The 20,909-nt window shown below is 49.5% G+C and overlaps 1 protein-coding gene across 4 annotated transcripts in view; it reads right to left on the bottom strand.

Annotated features, from left to right (window-relative positions):
- The window catches only part of ST8SIA5 (ST8 alpha-N-acetyl-neuraminide alpha-2,8-sialyltransferase 5), an 80,084-nt gene that overhangs the window by 31,972 nt on the left and 27,203 nt on the right, over positions 1–20,909 (bottom strand). For 2 of the 4 annotated variants that reach the window (XM_067699196.1, XM_067699195.1), the window contains exons 2-3: positions 19,650–19,757; positions 6,027–6,119 (exon numbers count right to left, since the gene is read on the bottom strand). The exons of 1 other annotated variant lie outside the window; for it this stretch is intronic. In XM_067699196.1, the coding sequence (XP_067555297.1) occupies positions 6,027–6,119; positions 19,650–19,757 (201 nt within the window). The remainder of the gene's footprint in view (positions 1–6,026; positions 6,120–19,649; positions 19,758–20,909) is intronic. One more of the 4 variants, XM_067699197.1, reaches the window with a different exon arrangement.

The following is a 20,909-nucleotide window of genomic DNA, read 5'->3' as shown; positions in this document are numbered from 1 at the left end:
CACAAACATCTGGGGAAAGAGTATTACAGGCAGAGAAGAGTGAGTGCAAAGGCCCTGGGGCAGGAACCTGCCTGGCAGCTTTAAAGAGCTGGAAGGAGTCCCTCCTCTCATCCTGATGCCTTCCTTCCAGCTTTCCCAAACCCCCCACAGCAGCTCTTGCTTATTTAGCTCATGTGACATTGGAGGAGAGGTGCCATTACACAGCGGCAACCTTGCTCACCCACTGCTGCCCTCCCTCACTTCCTGCAACCCACAGGCCCCTAGGGCAGCACCCTGAACAGCCAGTGCCTCTAACGCCTCCAGAAACACAACCTTGGCAACACTGAAGGCCAGGGTCCCAAGTTCAACTGTTACCAGTGTCCAGGCCCCATCCTCTGTGCCTCCAATGTCCTGTCACACACTGGATCAAGGTTGGGGCCTGGATATCCAGCCTGGAATCCTGGTTCCATCTCTAACTGGCAATATGACCTCAGACAAGTCATTTAATCTCTCTGAGACTCAGCTGCTTTATCTGTAAGACAGATATAACCTCTGCTCTGCTGATCTCAAAGGTTGTCAGAAAGATCAAACGAGGCAATATGTATAAAAACATTTTATAAGTTGCTTTACAAAGGCACAGATCACCTTTACTCTAAGATGAAGGGTTGAGCCAGCCACTTGCCTCCTTTCACCCAAGACATGACTAATATTCCAGAAGAGGGATAAAAAAAGACTAGATTGCTCTGAGAACAATCTAAAAAGAAAGAGCTCTTGGGGAAAAATGAAAATTCATTAGAAAAGTTGGAAGGTAAAGTCAAGGAATTTCTCAGAAAATAGAAACAAAGGGCAAAGAGATAGAAAAGATGAGATTAAAAGATATTCGAGGAGCAATCCAGAAGAATACCACCCTTAGAGGTACCGGAAAGACGAAGTGGAGCAAATTGGAGAGGAGGAAATATGAAGAAATCCAAGAGAAAGTTCAAGGGTTTGGAGTGAGCTCCAGATTAAGAGGTCTCCATGAGCGTGTATCCTGAGGTCCGCCATCGGGCTATTCCAGAACTGTCATGATCTGTAAAGACTCCGGACAGAAGAAAACAGGTCACCTCACCTCCAAAGGAACAACTAGTACCGTGCTCATACAGCCCCGGATACCAGAAGATGATGGAGAAGGTCTTCAGCGTTCTGTGGGTGAATGATTTTCACCTAAAATATCAACCCCACCAAACCAAAAATTAAGAGAAGAATTAGGTCATGGAGACACAGAAGGACTCAAACCCTTACCTTCCACCCACTATTTGGGGGGAATTTACTTGAAGATGGGTGGAAGCAAAATGAAGGAGTAAACCAAGAAAGAAGCAGCTCCAGGTGAATCTAACCTACGGAGGCGGAGAAGGGAAGTGACAACAGTGTGTGACCCACCAAGAGAGCAGCCTGTCCAGGATGGAGAAAGAGGATGAGGGGAAACCCTGGGGGAATGCCTGGTCGATGGACAGGCAGGAAAAAAAAGGGGGGGAGCATGATAGAGACAAAGTGTTCAAAGGGAAAAGATGACTAGAAGCTCGAGAAAAAAAGGGGAAAAAATGAATAGGAAAAGAGATGAGAATCACTGTTTTCTGATCTTCAAATTTTAGAGTCTGCCCATAGCAGGCCCCAAAGAGGCTTGCTCTGGTTACAAATAGAATGTAAATGTTATCAGCCTTGACATTCTAAAGGTAAACTCACGGATGACTGAAGCCAGAGGCTGGAATTAAAAAGTTGGGGTAATTTTAATAGCCTCATCTTACAAAGTACAGGATCAAGAGATACTGCCAACATTTGGTAGAACAAAAAATAGGTTACTTAGGCGATCTATAGATAGAAGAACTAAAAATAGCAGTACCCCTCAACTGGGAAAAGTGGGGGGAAATGGTTTGGGCTGGGTAAGGGAGCTGAATCCTCACCCACCACACCAGGACGTCAGTGAATGCTAAACACGGCATACATGGCACGCATAGGACTGAGAGGTACAAGGTAATTCCCAGAAGAAACAGCCGAGTAGCAGGCCTGGGGGAGAGGCTGTGGGGAAGGGGACCTTTGCTTTTTATTATTATAAACTTTTGTATTCTACCTGATTTTTCTAGTCGTGTGCAGGAGATGCTCACCTTCATCTCGTTCTCCCTCATTGTTCTCCCCCTTTTCCGCCATGGCCTCTTCTGTTCCCACCTAGGTTTCGTCCACTTTCTCACTCATTTAACAGACACGTCCTGAGCCTGGGTAGGGTCAGGCAACAAGACTCAGAAAAGTGTGGGCACAAAGGGACATCCAGCCCTGAAAGCTCTGCCCAGCCAGCCCTGCTCCCAGCCTCTCTCCTGGTCTCAGTACAGGGCTTTGTGCAGGGTTCCCCGGCCCGGAAAGATGGGGAAGCGGTGGCAGGAGACACCAAGGATGAGGTCCCAGGCATGGCCCCCATCAGTGTGTGAACACAGGCAGCAATTGGCTTAAAAATAAAGAGGCCCTAGAATGACTAAAAGTCAGCATAAATAATTTTTACAAGTATTAGGGACAATGTGATTTCGTAACAAATCATCACAGAGTAAATCCTCATTGTATTGGATATTGTCTGGGAACGAGGCCTTTACCATATGGGAATTTTCCAGCTGACTGATTTGTACCATTGACTGGAGCAATTTTGGATCAGAATCATTCCCAGATGAATCACACACCCCACTGTCTCCTCAGATGGAATGCCAGCTGACGTTCATGTACCGGAAGGGCCTCTGGGCACGTCCGTCCAGCCCCTTCCATTCACAGATGGAGATCTAACCTTTTCCGGATGACTCAGGGTCTCCGCCGTGAGCATCACTCCTGGCTCTGGGCTGGAGCACAGTGACGCCCACAGGTGCCCAGGTAGCATCAGAAACAGTCGGATTAGAGACCAGCCTCTGGCTTCTCCGATTCCAGCCCTGGGGGAGCCCACTGACCTCAGCTTGAGGACTCAGGAAAGGTATCACTCAGGAAAGGTATCACTTGGTATCACTGCTCCCTGATGACCCAGCAGGCTCACATGCCCCTTGAACAGCCCGGCCTCTCTCCTCTCAGACCCCCAGTACCACCAGCGCCAAGACTCCAGGGCCAGGGGACCACATGGAGGGCAACTGACATGGAAGAGACAGATGGGGTAAAGCTCACAGGTCGCCAGCTGGGATGGCCGCTCAGCTCAGGAGAACCGAGAGGGTGTCCCAAAGGCAGAGACAAGTAGAGCCAAACACGCAGAGGACCTTTGGTCACCAACACAAGTCCCTGACAAGGGACAAAGGGTGGCCACGGATCATGGGGGGAAATGAGGTTCCCATCACACCCTGCAATGTTCAAGACTTAGGCTTGAAACAAAGGGCCCGGTAACTTCTAATATGGTCCCTAAATGGAAGCTGTGATAAGGATGATTATGGGCTGAATTATATCTCCCTCAAAATTCATATGTTGAGCCCTAAACCCCAATATCTCAGAATGTGACTCTATTTGGAGGTAAGGCCTTTAAGAGGTGGTTAAGCTAAAATGACATCACAAGGGTGGGCCCTAATCCAATATGACTGATGTCCTTATAAGAAGAGGAAGTTAGGACCCAGGTACGGAGGGAAGACCCTGGGAAGACAGAGCAAGAAGATGGCCATGTATCAGCCAGACAGAGAGGCCTCGGGAGCAACTAAGCCTGCCGACACCTTGATCTCAGACCTCCAGCCTCCAGAACTGTGAGAAGATAAAGTTCTGTTGTTTAACCCCACCAGTCTGTGTTATGGGAACCATAGCAAACCAAAACAAGGACTTATACTAATGCAGAGAAAATATATGGGTAGAGGGATGCCATGTGACAGAAGGATGGCCCATTTATAGGGTCTCTCAGACTTCCTGTCTAGATCTTGAAGTAACCATGAAGAAACTGTCTGCATTTTATAATTTAAAAGATTAATTCTTTACCCTTTGAAAACTCTAAGGTATGCTCTCAGTGAAGAGTGCTCCGGCTGTCCCCAGCGAGACATTTAAGGGGCCAAGATCTTTGAGTTCTGAGAAAAGATCAGGCCCTCTGCTTATACCTTTGGCTCCTGCCTGCGGGCTGGACAGACGTCTTCATCACTAAGTCACAGTTCCTCGGCAGAGCAAACACCAATCACATTATCCTCCCCCCGCCCCCACTTGTTTAAAACCTTTCCCATGGGTGCCCATGGACCTAAGAAAAGGATAAAATCTAAATCCCGGTCCACACTGCAAGGCTCCACAAGGTGCAGCCCTGCCTGCTCCTCCAGGGACATGGCTCCTGCTGCCCCTCAGGCCAGCTCTCAGAGACTGGGACACAGTGGGCCTCTCCTGACACAGGCCTTGGCACAGACTGTCCCCTCAGTCTAGAATCCTCTTGGCCCAGTTAACTCCTAGCGCCCTCCACAGTGTGCTCCGCTCAGGGCTGGGTGGGATGGACAGAGGGTGAGTTGCCTCCTGCGGTCCCTCTAGAAGCTATAGAGACCCTCGAACAGAACAAGGACCATGAACAACGCAGCTGATCCCAGCTGGACGTTTGGCCTTATCCCTGGAGCTTTCCCGCACTACTGAGCTGATGGGGTCTGTGAATGTCAGCCCAGAAAAGCTGCTGCTGGTTCCAAAACGGAAAGAAAGGGGAGGGAGGAGAGAGGGAGGGCACATTCACATTTACTGAGCACCTATTACGTGTGCTGCCGTAGATGTGCACTGTTGGGCTATCTATTTCACATATGTTACTTCAGCTAGTCTTTACTGCAACCCTTAAAAGTAGGTAATTGTGTCCCCATTTTTATAGGTAAGGAAAGACTCAAAGAGGTTAAGTAATTTGTATAAAGATGCAGAGCTTCTAAGGCCCAGAGTCAGCTTTGGATCCCAAGTCTGCCTGACCCCAAGCTCCAAGCTCTTTCAATGACCCACATGACTTGGAAATCACGTCAAGTGGCTAAAGGAGCAGTGGATCCTGCCTGTGGGCCATGGATGGAAGTCCTGGGATCGTGTCAGGGCCCGTGAGTCCACATAAGCACCCAGCACTGTCTGGCTCCAAATCAACTGTACTTCTCCACATCGGATGCGCAGTTGTCCCTTGAACAGCGCAGCGCTTGCAGTCAGCCCTCCCTGACCACAGCTCCTGGGCATCCGCAGATCCAACCAACATCGGACCAAGCAGCACTGCAGCGTTTACTCTCAAAAAATGTCTGCATATAAGTGCACCTGCGCAGTGCAAACCCATGTTGTTCAAGGGTCAGCGATAACTGTTTTCAAATAAACATGCATCCTGCCATGATTAACATGACACAAATTCCTCTCAATTCGTGGCAGTGCTGTGAGGGAGGCACATACACACTAGTGAGTCCAGCACGTAATGCGTTTTCCCTCACACGGGTTGTAGAAGAGCCACAGGTGATACACTGTTGGTAGGGAGTGGGGAGCACAGTTCTCTGGCTATTGGTATTAATAAAAAAAAAAAAAAGGTAAAAGACATCCACCCATGGGTGCTGGTTTATGCAGACCCTCTGGAAGGATGCGCGAAGATACATGGTTGGCCTCTGAGGGGCAGACTGGAGGGGGGTAGCTGTGGGAAGGGGACTTCTCACTGTATGTCTTTTTGTACCACTTGAATGTTGTATCCTTTAAATAATTTTTAAAAATTTAACGAATAGCAAGAGGGCAATGCTTAAGCCACAAAGTACTGAATTTCAGATAAGATACTCGGGTGCCCTCTTCGATTTCTATCCAAGAGGAGCCCAGTGATGATAACCATGGACGCTGGTAATTGAGCCGGGGACTGGAACGCCCAGTCACCAGAGGTAACCTTGCAAACTTGGCATTTTTCATAAAACACGAACAGTCATCCCTGTATCGAGCCCTCCAGAGCTCTCCGAATGCCAGAGGCCCCAGGGAAGCACCTAATTCTTTCTCTGTAGTGATGCAGCAAGTTTCCAGTTTCTTTGGGCCAATCCCTCACCCCCCACCCCACCCTGCCTTGCCCGTCCCCACATGCCCCACCCTGCACCCACCACCCACCCGGCCACACTCACATGGAAAGCACCTTCACTTCCAAGATCTCGTGCCTCAGCTCCAGGCATCTCGTGGAGTTATACTCAAAAGGGCCCTCGTAAAATTCAAAGTACCTGGGGACCAATAGGGACAGAGGTTACTACGTAGAGAAGCGGCCAGACTTTCAGGGACCTGTCGGGGCTCTTGTTGTCGGGGGGCGGGGGGCAGAGGGGTGGTATCTGGCCAAATTAATAGAGCAAACCAGCCCACCCCAGCAGACGACCTGAAGAGGGTCTGTTTCCAGGACTGCTGGCGCCCTCTGGCCTCATCACTGGGTGGCTAATTACTCTCAGCACCTCCATCAACCTGGAAGTGAAAGCATGAACCCATTTCAGTAAATCATGACGTTTAGAAGCAGGTTTGGCTCCACGTGGTGGCTTCGAAGAAGAAAGAGGATGCTCCGGGCATGTTCTCATTTGCGTTCTTCCTCTGACCAGTCATTGATGGAGGCAGCCCTGGGAGCCAGGGTAGTGAGGCTACAGGTCTTCAGCTGGTCCTGCCCTTTCCTGCTCTTTTCTCCTTTCTCCTCCTCTTGGGAGAAGTGTCACACAACGACAGCCACAAGCATAGCTGAAAAAACACAAGCTGCTTTTTCTACTATAAAAAGCATTTGTTTCCATTAGCTCACTGATGTCCATGCTCGCGCTGTGACTAGGTGAGACTCTTTCTTTCTCCCCATTTGGCAGCTGAGAAAACTGAGGCTAAACAGGTGGCACTCCAGGTGGTGCTGTCAGTGTAGAGGGGCCCGAGCCCACTCCCACACCAGCTGGCTCCAGGCGTGTCAGAGTCACCTCGCAGTACCTTCTGCAGCTTCACGCAAAATAACAATAGCAACTTAAGCCAATACTGCTGAGCCCTTGTCATGGGCCACGTTCAGGGCCCGGCACTCTACGTGGAAGCATTCACTTTTCTTTCTTTTTAATTGAAGTATAGTTTTTTACAGTATTATGTTAGTTTCAGGTATACGGCATGGTGATTCAGTATTTTGCAGATTCTATTCCGTTATAGGTTATTACAAGATAATAGGTATAGGGCTTCCCTGGCGGCGCAGTGGTTGAGAGTCTGCCTGCCGATGCAGAGGGCGTGGGTTCGTGCCCCGGTCTGGGAGGATCCCGCGTGCCGCGGAGCGGCTGGGCCCGTGAGCCATGGCCGCTGGGCCTGCGCGTCCGGGGCCTGTGCTCCGCGGCGGGAGAGGCCATGGCGGTGAGAGGCCCGCTTACCACAAAAAATTAAAAAAATTAAAAAAAAAAAGATAATGGGTATAATCCCCTGTGCTATACAGTATATCCTTCTTGTTTATCTATTTTATATACAGCACTTTGTATCCGTTAATCTTATATTCCTAATTTATCCCTCCCCCCTTCCCTCTCCCCTTTGGTAACCACAAGTTTGTTTTCTAAGTCTGTGAGTCTGTACAATCATTTGTATTACTTTTTAGATTCCACATATAAGTGATACCATACAGTATTTGTCTTCCTCTGTCTGACTTATTTCATTAAGCATCATATTCCCTTTCAATCTTTATTACTAGCCCCCCAGGAGGAGGCTCTGGGAGTTAACTCACTTGCCAGCGTCGTGTGGGTGGCAGGTGGCAAAGCTGCGTTGTGAACCAGTGCATACAGTCAAGACTGCTCTTGTCCACCCACTTACGAGGACAGCTGGTATCCCCTGGAAAGTGCCCTATGGCCTCCCTTAGTCGCACCTGACAGTTTGCACCAGCCCAGGGAACATCCGCCTGCCTGGGGGGTGGAGGAGTCGGAGGCGGGGAGGTGAGGGAGTCGGGGGGAGGGTTCCCACCAAGGTAAAACACAGTAGTTCACTGCTGGACTTGGCCACAGAGGCAGAAGGGGCCTCCAGGGCAGAGGCCAGGTGCACCCTTTCCTCACGGCCTCTCTTTCAGAAGATGCTTGGGCAGATTAAGCTGGGAGGGTGGGATCCCGTGACAGCCCAGAATCAAGAAATCTGCAGGGTCAGCCTCTCTAAACTTGGGGCAGTGGCGTCTCAACAGGTAGCCCTGGAGAACAGGAGGTGGGGATGGAGCCCCAGGATTGCTGCTGGGCACTGCAAGCCACAACCAAGGATTTAAAATAAAGTCAGTCCTTGAGCATTTCCCACAAACCTCCCAAAATGTGGCAGCAGCTAGTTCACATATATTCTCACTAACTTATGTAGACAAACTTATGTCTGTGCTGCTTTAGAAATATTGAGACATTTATCCAATAAATTGGCTTCTTTTTAAAATGTCGGTATTTTAAATAATTTAAAAATACAATTTAATATTTAACACTTTAAAACTATTATATTTGTAAATATTTGTTCTTTCATTTTAATGTGATTTAAGTTAATTTTTTAAATATTATAATTATATATTAAGAAATTTTAAATAATATTTTAGAGTATTAAAATATTTTATACAACAAATTGGCTCCTATTTATACAAAATAAATCCTCTCCTTTCTCTCATGTCTTAAAAGAATTTAAGCAGATTTCATAAGAACTAGGCACTGAGGATCCCCAAAATATCACACTCTCCTTTCTCTGTTTCTCTTGTGTTTTACAACTCCTTTCTCTGTCTTTTTCACCTGGCAAACTCATATTGATCCTTCAGTACCCAGCCCAAATGCCCCCACTTCTGGGAAGCCTTTTCTAATGCTCACTCTCAGGGTCCCTCTATACATTTGCTCCTAATTAGAGCAGATACCATTGTATCATAATAGTCTGTTTATATATCTATTTCCCCTTCCAAATGAGGAGTATCTCAAACACAGGGACTTTGTCTTTGGTATCTCTGCACCTTTTGTACTACAGAGACAAGAAAGCTAAAAACTACATTTCCCAGACTCCCTTGTAGCTAGGGTCCTTGAAGCAATTTAGGTTCAACAATCAGTAGCATGAGACTGAGTCAGAGCCATGTTCTAGAAGAATAACAAAGCTCAATGTATTGTTTTGCTGGTGCAGAATGTGGCAGAGGTGGCATGGCTCTTGGAAATTGTAGTAGTGGCAGCACCTTTGCGATTATATCAGAGGCAGCAGCTTCCACGGTGGCCCAATTTCACAATGCAGTCTGCAGAGACATTCCTGGAAGCTAGCCTAGAGTCTTTCTTCAGCTTTCCCAATGATTCTGTGCTATCTCTACCCTTAATAAATCCCTTTCTGCTTTAGCTAAAATGGATTCTGTTATCTGCAACTAAGAACAAAGGTGTCAGCCTGGGGCTACAAAAAAGTCCATGACCTTGGCTCCAACTCATGTCATTTTTCCAGTCACATAACAGTAAGTGAGGTCTGGTGTCTTATCACAAAGATCATCATTTGCAACCAGAGCCAGTGACACAAAGCCCTTTGGAATCCACTGGGTCATCTGAAGCCATGATCTCAGGATGCTACTAAGAAAAGTTCTAGATTATAATGACGCAGAAGATTATTAAGAGGAGGCTTATCCTAGCGTTCTCAGGGAGTTGGGACACTTGCAGACACATCTAGGATATGCCTCGAAACCAGCTGTGTGGCTTTGGGTAAATCACTTCCCCTCTCTGGGCCTCTTTTTTCTCCTCCTAAAAATAATCTGAAAGAGGTGGTATCTAAAGTCCCACCCAGCACTTAAATACAATCCCCAAGTTTCCCTCAGTTTTTCCCACTTACTAACCAAGCCAGAACAATACTATGAATTAATGATCCACAAACAGGAGAAAGAAACTCTCAAAGGACGTTAAAACCAAGCAGCACCTCCCTTTGATCAGCCAGCCCCTTCATTGCCTTCACAAGGCCATCCTGGCCTTACCTCTGCAGCCTCCACTCAGTCTTCCTTTTTCCTGAATCCCCAACATCACTCATATGCACATCACTAGGCAGTTCAATGATTCCAAATGGTCTTGTGTGGTGTGTTTAGTGGCTATTAGGTGGAGAGGATTTCGGAATAAGGTTCACAGCCTTCTTTGCCCCTCATTAGCCACCTTAGGCCCATCAAATGAAGAGCCTTAGTTTCTTCATTTGTAAAATCAGCATTAAAAATGCAGTACACTTGTGACAGGGCTGAGAGAAGATATTGATGAGAATTTCAGAGAAAGCACTAGTACAGTGCCTGGAACACAGGAAGTGCCCAAGGCATGTCCATTTCCCTTCTTTCCCTTTCTCCTGCCGTTAAAGGGTAAGAGCTGCCAGTGGATGCCCAGGGAGTCAGAGACATGCTTACAGTCCCTCAGCTAGTTGATGGCAGAGCTGAGTCAGAGATGACTAACTCAGGAAGTTCTCCACCATCTGGACTGGCTGCCATCCTCCTTCTGCTGCTATTAGTAAACCTCTCCCCTACCACCCTGAGGATAAAGCCCATGCTGAATTCTGCTTAGACGTGGGGATGTCCCTGATCACCCATCTCTGCTGCAGACTCCATAGATTAACTATGTGTTTCTGATGCTTTGACATCTGGGGCCTTGCTGGCCCTGGAGAGACTGCCTCTCCTAGAACGAGTCAATTCCTAGAGATGGTAAACAGCCCATGAGCACACCTTTCATACGCAAACCAAGCAATCCAGAGCTTATACTCCACCACCACCACCACCTCCTCCTCTCACACTTAGGGCCACTTAGCCCTCTGCCCTAATCACCCCAAGGCCAGCTGCCAAACAACTAGGGACAGCCCTCTGCCCCAGAGCCCACTGAAATTATTCACACTAGCCAATCTTAAGTCTGCATACCCTGTCGCATCCATTCCTTCCATATAGGCTTTGCCTATATGGCTCTTGCCCCCTTTTCCCCTTCACTCCTCCTGCTGCTTGACCGACTCTGGTGCTTCCTGTGTGGTCCTACATGGCATGGTGTGCTTCCTGTTTCTAGAGATCTGTAAGTATAAAAACCTCTTCCTTCATGACAGTCATTTCCACGTCTGTGTGTCTTACCACACGTGATGATAACAAATCCCAGGTAGTCTGAAAACACTCCATGTGGTACCTCAGCCACGTCATCAAAATCACTCCAGGCCTGGGTCTAAAGCCTAGTTTTCCATCTGAAAAATGGAGCTAATAGCCCTTGCTTCTTTCTCCAGCATATCTGCGCTATGCTTTGGGGAGGCTGTGCTGCTCCATCTCACTCTTTAAAGACGAATGACTTGAGGAAATAAGACTGCAAGAAGCATTGCCACACGGGTCATCCCTCGATTCTGCTTCTGACAGGAGGCCCAAGGACGGCATTCTGGAGGAAGCCATAGAAATCCCTTTTTGGTCTGGATACTGACCATCATGCAGACATCAAAAATGATGCTTAAGATTTTGTGTGTAATGGGAAGATGCTCATGATAATGTTGAGTGAAAAAGGCAAGTTACAAAACTATGATCTCCAAAACGAATTATATATACATACGTGAACACATGGGAAAAGGGAAGGACTGTAACAAGATATTAATAGTACGTTTCTCCCATATTTAATTTAATTAATTTAATCTCCCATATTTAATTTAGTTAATTATTTAAAATAGTACGTTTCTCCCAGTTCAAAAAGAGTCATGTACCACCATGTTCACTGTAGCTCTATTTATAATAGCCGGACATGGACGCAACCTAAGTGTCCATCAACAGATGAATGGATAAAGAAGATGTGGCACATATATACAGTGGAATATTACTCAGCCATAAAAAGAAACGAAATTGAGTTATTTGTAGTGAGGTGGATGGACCTAGAGACTATCATACAGAGTGAAGTAAGTCAGAAGGAGAAAAACAAATACCGTATGCTAACACATATATATATGGAATCTAAAGAAAAAAAATGGTTCTGAAGAACCTAGGGGCAGGACAGGAATAAAGACACAGATGTAGAGAATAGACTTGAGGACACAGGGAGGGGGAAGGGTAAGCTGGGACGAAGTTAGAGAGTGGCATGGACTAATACATACTACCAAATGTAAAACAGATAGCTAGTGGGAAGCAGCCGCATAGCACAGGGAGATCAGCTCAGTGCTTTGTGACAACCTAGAGGGGTGGGATAGGGAGGGAGGGAGGGAGATGCAAGAGGGAGGAGATATGGGGATATATGTATATGTATAGCTGATTCACTTTGTTATAAGCAGAAACTAACACACCATTGTAAAGCAATTATACTCCAATAAAGATGTTTAAAAAAAAATAGTAGGTTTCTCTGAGTAATGGGATTATGAATGATTCAAAAAACACTTTTCTATATTTTTATAAGTTTTCTCTTACTATTGGAAACCACTAAAGAAAGGCCCCTTTAAATCATGGATCTCTCTCTAAATATCTCAAGCTTTCCCTTGAGCTGCTATAAGACTGAGAGCAACAGTTTCTCCAACTTCCTCGACTCCATTAGCCTCTCAAGGTGACTTAGTCACTGTCTCTTCTTTCAATTCTGGAAAGACGATCTCTACCCACCTCAAAGGGGAGGGGCACCACATTCGGGCACCTCACAGGTATAAATAGTCCCAGCCGCTCAGATCAGGAGCCCAGCTCATCTCAGATGCCACTTGGCTTCTGGCAGCCAAGTCCAATGCTGGTGCCAGGCTGCATCCATCCTGCCCCCGTCTCTGTGCCCTCGGGAGTGTGGGGGGCATAGCTGGGCAGCGCTGCTGCCTGACCAGCAGGCGAGGGCCCCTACTAAGCGAGAAGACAAATGAAGACGTGACCGCAACGGTTCTGAATATTGGTTCCCCTCCTCCCACGCAGGCTTGGGCTCCCGCTTGGAGGGCTGAGGAGGCCTCGTTTCAGCATGCCCAGGATCCAGTGTGCAGAGTCTGGCTCTGTCATTCCTCCCAGCCCCTCCACATGAGCCTGCCCCACAGAGGGCTCCCCTGTTCACCTGATCCCACCTCCAGAGCTCCTTCAGGACCGTGGGACCTTCCTTAGGGGCCACAGTACTTTGAGACCCAGAAGCCACTGGCTGGTACAAGATGAAGCCCACGCATTCAGCTTTCTATCTAATACGCTGCTTCATCCCTAGATACTAATGCTGTTCAAGAAAACAGGAGCCCAGGGCAGTCCTTGTGTCATGCAAGAGCACACCTCTTGGACCTCCACCAGCCCCAGGAATAGGGAAGCTGCCCCAGCTCAGCAATCTGAACCCCTGGGCCCCTGTCAAGCCTGGTGCAGAGTCTCAGAGAACCACAGAGTGGTTTATTTATCCCACACTGAGTAGGAACAGTGCAGGTAGGGCATCTCTGTGTGAATTAGGAAAAAGCACCTTTTTCTCCACATGCCAGGCACGTGGCCTGTCAAATGAGAGTGAGCTGGATTGCAACTCCACTTGGCTAGCTACTTTTGTGCAGTGCCCACCTGGCACAACTGTATGTGGTAGCCTGATACTAGATCCTTAACTTGGCCTCACTTAACCCTCCCAACAGCCCTAAAAGGCAGGCATTACTGCCCCGGTTTACACCAGAGACTCAGGCTACAAGAGGTAAAGTAACTTGCCCAGGGTCATTCAGCCAGTGGATGGAGGCACTAAAAAAGGAACCTCACACTTTCAAGAGCCCAGAACCCACGTCCTTAGTCACCTCAGTGCAGCCCGTCTCCCTGACCGGCATAAGCCACGGTCATTTGAGAGCTTCTCAGTAAGCAGCCTCCTCCCCTTCCCAAGGCCAACAGCGCTTCAGTGAGCTCAGTGTTATTTTAGAGCAGAACAGCTGCCATCTTGAGATACCATACTAACCGTGAGGGCAAACACACAGAAATCAAGGTCTGAAAATTACAGCCTGACACACAAAGGACTGGAGTGTCTTCTCAGATAGATGCAAGGAGAGGCAAGAAGGGCTTGGCTGTTAACAATAGCAGGGCACAGCTGCCAGGACACACTGCCCCTCCTGGGTGGTGGAGGGACCTGACCCAGACCCCTGCATGGACCAGGGCCCTCTCTGGACCAGTGTCTCTTCATTTGTCCACAGGAATCCCCAGAGCTATTTTGAGAAATCAGAACTGAAAGCTACATAGCCTGACGCTCTGAGCGCAACCCTTGATTGTCTTGTGATTAATCTGCTCCCATCGTGAACCTCAGTGGAGCGTTATTCCTGGCACATGTTAGGGGGAGGGTCAGGGGCAAAGTCTCATGCTGACACTCCTCCTCCCCAGCCAGCAGCTCTGCAGGGCCCCAGATCCAATATCTAGCACATTCCCTGCAAGAGTACATACATGGCAGCCTTATTTTCTGGGCCAGACCAGGGAGCCCTAAGAAGCTCCCCTTTGGGGCTTCCCTGGTGGCGCAGTGGTTGAGAGTCCGCCTGCCGATGCGGGGGACACGGGTTTGTGCCCTGGTCCGGGAAGATCCCACATGCCGCGGAGCGGCTGGGCCCGTGAGCCATGGCCGCTGAGCCTGCGCGTCTGGAGCCTGTGCTCCGCAACGGGAGAGGCCACAACAGTGAGAGGCCCGTGTACCGCAAAAAAATAAAAAAGTGGGAAGGAGGAGAGGAAGGGATGAAAGACCGTAAAGATCGTCTTGCCTCTAGTGCTAATGACAATACTCGAAGAAGATATGCACGTAATCACCTACTTAGATCAATATGGCCATTTTAGTCCAGTCTAACAGCCAGGAGCTGAGGGCAGGAACAGGCGGTCTGAGAGGACTTGGCAAGGAGAAACGAGGGGACCCAACCCAACCCAACGTTGGATGTCTGTCCACAGCCCAGAAAGAAGAATCCCTCCGTCGTGCATGGCCCACTAGTGCTAGGACTCAGAGTCACACTGCATGGGGTGTGCTCCAGCTGCACCACCCACCACACCTGGAAGTGGGGACTCAGTTCCTCCTCTGTAAAATGGGGGCAATGACAGTACCCACCTCAAAGCTCTGAGTGTGAGGATTAACTGCAGTAACACGTGTCAGGCGCCCAGCACCATGCCTGGCACACAGCCAGCCCCCGGTAGCACTCGACCACAGGCATCACCCATCCACATCCAAGCCAGTCTAGCCCCTCCATGGAAGCGCCTCTGACTTCACTAGGTTCCTGGAGCACTTGTATCGCACAATTTATTCCTTAATTATACACTGTCTTGAAACAATTAGGGAGCAATTCAATATAGCATAACAGAATGCTAAATTGAATTCAGTCTAGTTCCTTCCAGCTCTGAAATATGACGATTCCACACCCCATACTGCACAGTAGCTGCTAGACACAACACAGACCTTGACCAGAGGGAAAAGCTCTAGCCTTGACGCTTACTTGGCCTGCTGTTCTACAGAGCGAAGAGGCTTTTGTGTCACCAGTTTGGGGCCTGCCCTTTACTCCTGTGGCTGGTGCCACCTTCCTCTGTAGAAAGTCCCCAGCACCCCAGTCAGAAGCCCAGCAGCACAGGGAAAACGCTGTCCCGGGAACAGACAGCTTGGGCGGGCGACAGTCTGGGCCAGCTCTGCCCTAGACCTCAGAGAGAAGTGTTCCTTGAGCTGTCTTTGCAAGCCATCTCCTGCCATCCATCTCGGACCAGGGGGCCAAGGCTGTGTGCACCCTGGGAGGAGGGGCTGAGGAGGCCAGCCAGCCAGGCTGCCTGTGGGCTGTGTCTGAAGCTATTGTGTCCGGAGGGCCCTGAAGTTGCATGCACAGGCAGTCCAGCCCAGTTCCCCAGGGTAGGAGGCTCCTCGAGGTCTGGGGGATGCCCGAGCAAACACAGAGTGGTTCGTGTGCACTTGCTGGAGAGTTCTCTGCCTGCGTAATGATAGAAATAGCCCTCTGTGCAGACACATCTTAGAGTGAACACAGAGTGAAAGGGGCTATCAGGGAAGGCTTCAAGGAGGAGGCCTAGTGGGAGGTGGATTCTGGCAGGAGGACAAGGGCTGGGATATGGAACAGGATCTATTTGGCAGAAGTCGAGTGAAGCCTTTTGAGCTGTGGCTACAAGCCAGGCTGCGAGTCAGCCCCTTGGGGACTCCTGCCTCAGCTGCCCTCAGCCCTTGTGACTGGGGGACCTTTCCTTGGGATGTCCTGAGGCAGCGGAGGCAACACTGCCTATCCACTTTGCAGGACAGACGGGTGCTGTGCCTCCCCTTCCCCTCCAGGTGGTCACTGGTCTTGCAGGCAGCTGGCCAGGCTGGAGGTCAAAGCAGTGGGCTGACAGGACAAGTGCCCTCCCTCCCCTTCCCCTCCCCTATCTACCCTTTCCAGAATCACCATGTGCCGTGGTGGGGGTGGTTTGGGGGGGTGTAGTTCTCAGTCAGTTATTGCAAAAGTACATCATCTGCCTTCATTGCCTTCTACTTTCCTACATACCCCTCCTCCACTATCAGTTTCCCCTTTCCCACCCTGCCACCCAGAACTCTCACACTTCCTTACTACCTGCTCTTCTCAAGAGAAAAAATTCTCTGGTCATTCCAAACTGTGAATGAGTTTTTGATTCCAAAGTGTTTCCCTTCCCCAGGGATTAATTTTCAAAGACAGTGCCAGAAGACAAGGTTTAATCCAAAGGAATCAATCTCTAAGGGAGAATTCCAGGACACTGACATTGAAGTTTGCGTTCTTAACAAAAGTCTATACTATGTTCTTGCTTAATGCATTCTTTTATTCAATTAACATTTGTTGAGCCTGTGCCATGCTGGGTGCTAAAAATTCAAAGATGGAGAAGCACCATCACTGTCTAGGTTGGGAGACAGAAACATAAACACATAATTTGAACATGATGAGAGCTGTCTTCAAAGACCTTCCTGCTTGTTCAAAGCACCCACTTAAATAGAAGCATTGGCTGATTAACAATTATTCCTATCTGTTCACTAAAGCAGTTCTCCTAGGAATGCTTATTGGATGCTTTTAGATCTAGACTTGAAATCAATAAAGCCATATGTCAATGTATATTTTGTAACTCATACACTTTCCAGTTGGGTCTGGACTTCCCCCAGCTTATGTCCAAAGTGAAGACGTGGCCACAGCCTTTATGAGCACCATCTGGCCTGGATTTCCTTTGCGGTCCTGTTCGGAGTGCTCCAGACGGATCATTTGGACCTGCTCCTTCTTGTGGCTCCTGGTTGAGTATTCAACTTATGAGTCATTGCTTTTTTTGCCCCTCTTTATCCTCTGTTATAAATGGTGCCTCCTGACTTCCCTTCCAACAGTGTTAATAAAAAATGACATCAGGTGCGCCACGCTTCAACATACCACACAGCTACGGATAGCAAAATACGGCATACGCTGAATTATTCAGTAGGTGAACAATACCACAAAGCTCATCCCGTATTGCAGGCACAGAGAGCTGTCCGCTGGGATGATGCACTTTCACTCTGCAGAGCCCTTTTCACGGTGTCATTAGGTCCTCCCCCCAGCCCTGCACGTCTGCTGCCAGGAGCTGTCCTGCCCATTTTAAAGAAGGCAGAAGCTGCTCCCACGCCAAGGAAAAGAATCACCAACATACAGGTCAGTTCTACTTACATGAACCATTATTTTCTACACGTGTGAAATACATACCATGTTTTCTCACATATGTGGGGAGTTTGGGGGTCAACTGGAAATTGGGATATGAGTTGGGAGTGTCCCAGAAGAACTTGGAATGTGTGGCCATCACATTTATTCAGTGGCTAAGGGAGCTCTTGGTCAAATGGCGGCTCTCTGGAAGGAAATCAACTCAATTGGTAACAATGTTGAATAAAGGGCACCTGACAGATGCCAGAGGTGTCTCTGGCCCTGAGGGACCCCACGAGGCAGGGAAGGGAAGGCTGGCCTGAGTTGCTGAGAGAGGGAGAGAGGATAAAGGGGAAGGGAGATGAGAGGGAGGAGGAGAGAGGCAGAATACAGGGGCTGAGAAAGAAAAGTGGACAAAGAATGGGTGACAGGAAGAAAGGGAGAGGAGAGACTAGGTGGGGTGAGATAGGTAGAGAAATTAGAGACAAGATTGCAGGAAAAGGGCAGAGAGAACAAAGCCGCTGGCAGGAGGAAAAGTTAGAATTTGCTCAGCCCCTGCCCGGGACATCTGCCCAGAATGGCCTCCAGGGGCCTGCTCTGTCTTGCTCAATTTGTTAGCACCTTCTAGCCAAAACCTCTCGGTGAGCCCTTCAAGGAGTCCTTCCCAGGGAGACACCTGAAGACTTATCTAGACCACCCCCCCCCCGGTAGGGGCAGGTCACACAGCAGAAGGACCAACACTGGAGGCTCAACATACGGAACAGACAACTCTGGACTTGTCACTCTCACTGGGTGACATCCCAGGGGCCAAGCGGCTGGCCAGGGCTCCCACCACACATATGTGGAAAGAACTGGGCTCCTAAAAGGCCAGAATAAGACCTTGATCCCAGGCCACGGCCTGAGGCCACCCACCACAGCCCAAGGCCTGTCTGTGGACACCTTCCCAAACAGCTGCCGACACTGGAGCCACATCTTTTCTTTTTCAAAGCATTGAACAAAATCAGATGTATTGAGGTCCTTGAAAAACATACTACTTCTCCTCTGCAGGATCGATTTGATGTTTTGGTGTCAAAATTAACAGCAATGAAAACTCAGGCCTCTTTCCCAGGGAAACTGATCTGAAAGTTAGCCCATACTTATAAATGCAAAAATTAAGGAAACAAACAACTTAGCCCCAGGAAACCCTTAGCTGGGAAGTTCCAGCCACACCCAGCTCCAAGCAGAGAGAGCATCCCGTCTTATCAGAAAAATTCCCCGCAATGCTCCCCGCTGCCCCCCGCAATGAGTGTGCCCTGCCTGAGAATATTCCATTTTCATTCATTCTACAAATAGTTTCTGAATTCCTACTCCGGAATATACAGAGTGCCCTTAATGACTTATTTAACTCCAAACACTACAGCCGATCAAGAAGAAATAACCACGTGGTGGTAGACTGTCAATTCTCAGCATTGTATCTTTTTTTTTTTAAATAAATTTATTTATTTATTTTTGGCTGTGTTGGGTCTTCGTTGCTGCGTGCGGGCTTTCTCTAGTTGTGGCGAGCGGGGGCTACTCTTCGTTGCAGTGCGCGGGCTTCTCATTGGGGTGGCTTCTCTTGTTGCGGAGCACAGGCTCTAGGCACGTGGGCTTCAGTAGTTGCGGCACGCAGGCTCAGTAGTTGTGGCTCACGGGCTCTAGAGCACAGGCTCAGTAGTTGGGGCGCACGGGCTTAGTTGCTCCACAGCATGTGGGGTCTTCCCAGACCAGGGCTCCAACCCGTGTCCCCTGCATTGGCAGGCGGATCCTCCACCACTATGCCACCAGGGAAGCCCTCAGCATCGTATCTTGATGAAAACGTTTTTCCCCAGCCAAGGTCAGCCTCACAGATGGGCAGAGTAGGGATGGCCTGTCCAGTGGGATTGCAGAGGAACAGGGAGCCCACGACACTCACCCACCCTGATTTCACCCCCCACAAACCTACACACACCCGTGGCCTGGTATCCGGAAGCCTTGCAGCAGGGGTGGAATGTTGCCCCCATCTCAAATGGAGGCTGGAGACCCAGACTCCCTCTCCAGCCTCCATCCCAGCTCCCACCCCAAAAGAGAGGGGCCCAGGAGTCCCTGCTTTGTTCTGGCTGGGTTCTAGCCCTCACCCCTCCTGTCAAAGCAGACAAGGCAGGATCCCAAAGTGAGCTCTGGGCCACTGTGCTGAGACTGCTTCTTCCCTGAGGGCAGCCCTGGGGGGTAGGCCATGGGGCAGGGGATGCAGGGTCACCCTGGGATGAGCTTCCCTGGTCGTTCGCCGGGGTCTGTACCTGGAGCTGGAGTCACTGCCACTCTGCACTGCTGGGTCGTCCATGACATTAAAGAGCCCCGTCCAATTGGCCAGCTGGTCACCACTCTGCCAACCAAACTGGAGACCTCTGGCAAGAGAACGAGGCAGTCGGTACTCATGCTCACGTGCTGGGTAAGCCCATCACCAGACAGTCACATTCTGGCGTGTGCCACGTGACACCTCGCCTTGATCACGCCTAGTGGAGACGAGAGGGATGTCCACCCAGGAGGATGACGGTAATAGATCACAGCCCTTTACGGTGTTCTCTGCTCGTCTACATCAGTGCCCTTACTTCACCTCTACGGGCAGGGCAGGATTACACATTATACACGCAGGGAACCTGAGGCTTAGCGAGATCAAGGTCGCAGAGCTCCCCTACCCCATCTGGTGCGCCCTTCAATTCCGCCTCCAGAGACTCACACCAGAAGAGCTCCAGCTCGCCAGCTCTTTGCCTTCCCCAGAGGCCCCACACACGGCAAAGCTTTTAATGAAATCTAGTTTTCCAACTCATAAGGACACACCTCCTGGTTTAAGATGATGGACTCAACACACATGGTTCTCTTTGCTCCCTCCCCCAACCTGACTGAAAGGACAGCAAAGGCATTAACAAGGTCATGAGCATGGATGGAGAGGAGTAGCAGAGGCCGCAACAACATTTTGGAAGATGCAAAGCAGATGAGTAATTGCCTTAGGCCAGAGACAGTGGAGCCCTGATCGCCTATAAGAAGTAAATCTATTCTCTGTGCAGGATACGGGAAGGCTCGGGAATTCACTGCACCACCGGGGCCACTGAAGGTGGGGTTGCAGAATGGAGCTGCCCGCAGAAGAGTTGCTTCAGGTTTATAAGGAGCGTTAAACACTCCCCACCTCCACACACTCAAGTCCCCTGCTTTAAGCCCAAGCAGTCCGGGCCTTCTGCCTGCCCACCCTGCAGACGGCAGTGTTCATATACCAAGATACTAGGTTAAAAACAGCTGGGCTGACCTGGAAGTCACCTTACTGAGCACGCCCGGTCCCAGCCACCCTGCCCCCAAAGGTCTGGGCATGGATGGGTTTCCCGGAGGGAACCTGACCAAGTCAAACGAGAAGGCTACAGAGGAAAGGGCTGCCGCCGCCCCATCAATGTGGCACTGCTGGCATTTGGGGCTGCGCAGTCCTTGCTGTGGGACTGTCCTGTGATCCTCTGGTGAGCAGCACCCCTGGTCTCTACTCTGAGGCCAGCAGGTCCTCATCCTCCACC

Source organism: Pseudorca crassidens, chromosome 12 (assembly GCF_039906515.1).
Source record: "Pseudorca crassidens isolate mPseCra1 chromosome 12, mPseCra1.hap1, whole genome shotgun sequence".
NCBI lineage: Eukaryota > Metazoa > Chordata > Mammalia > Artiodactyla > Delphinidae > Pseudorca > Pseudorca crassidens.
The sequence above is the reverse complement of the archived record's forward strand: the minus strand, read 5'-3'. Positions and strand labels throughout refer to the sequence as shown.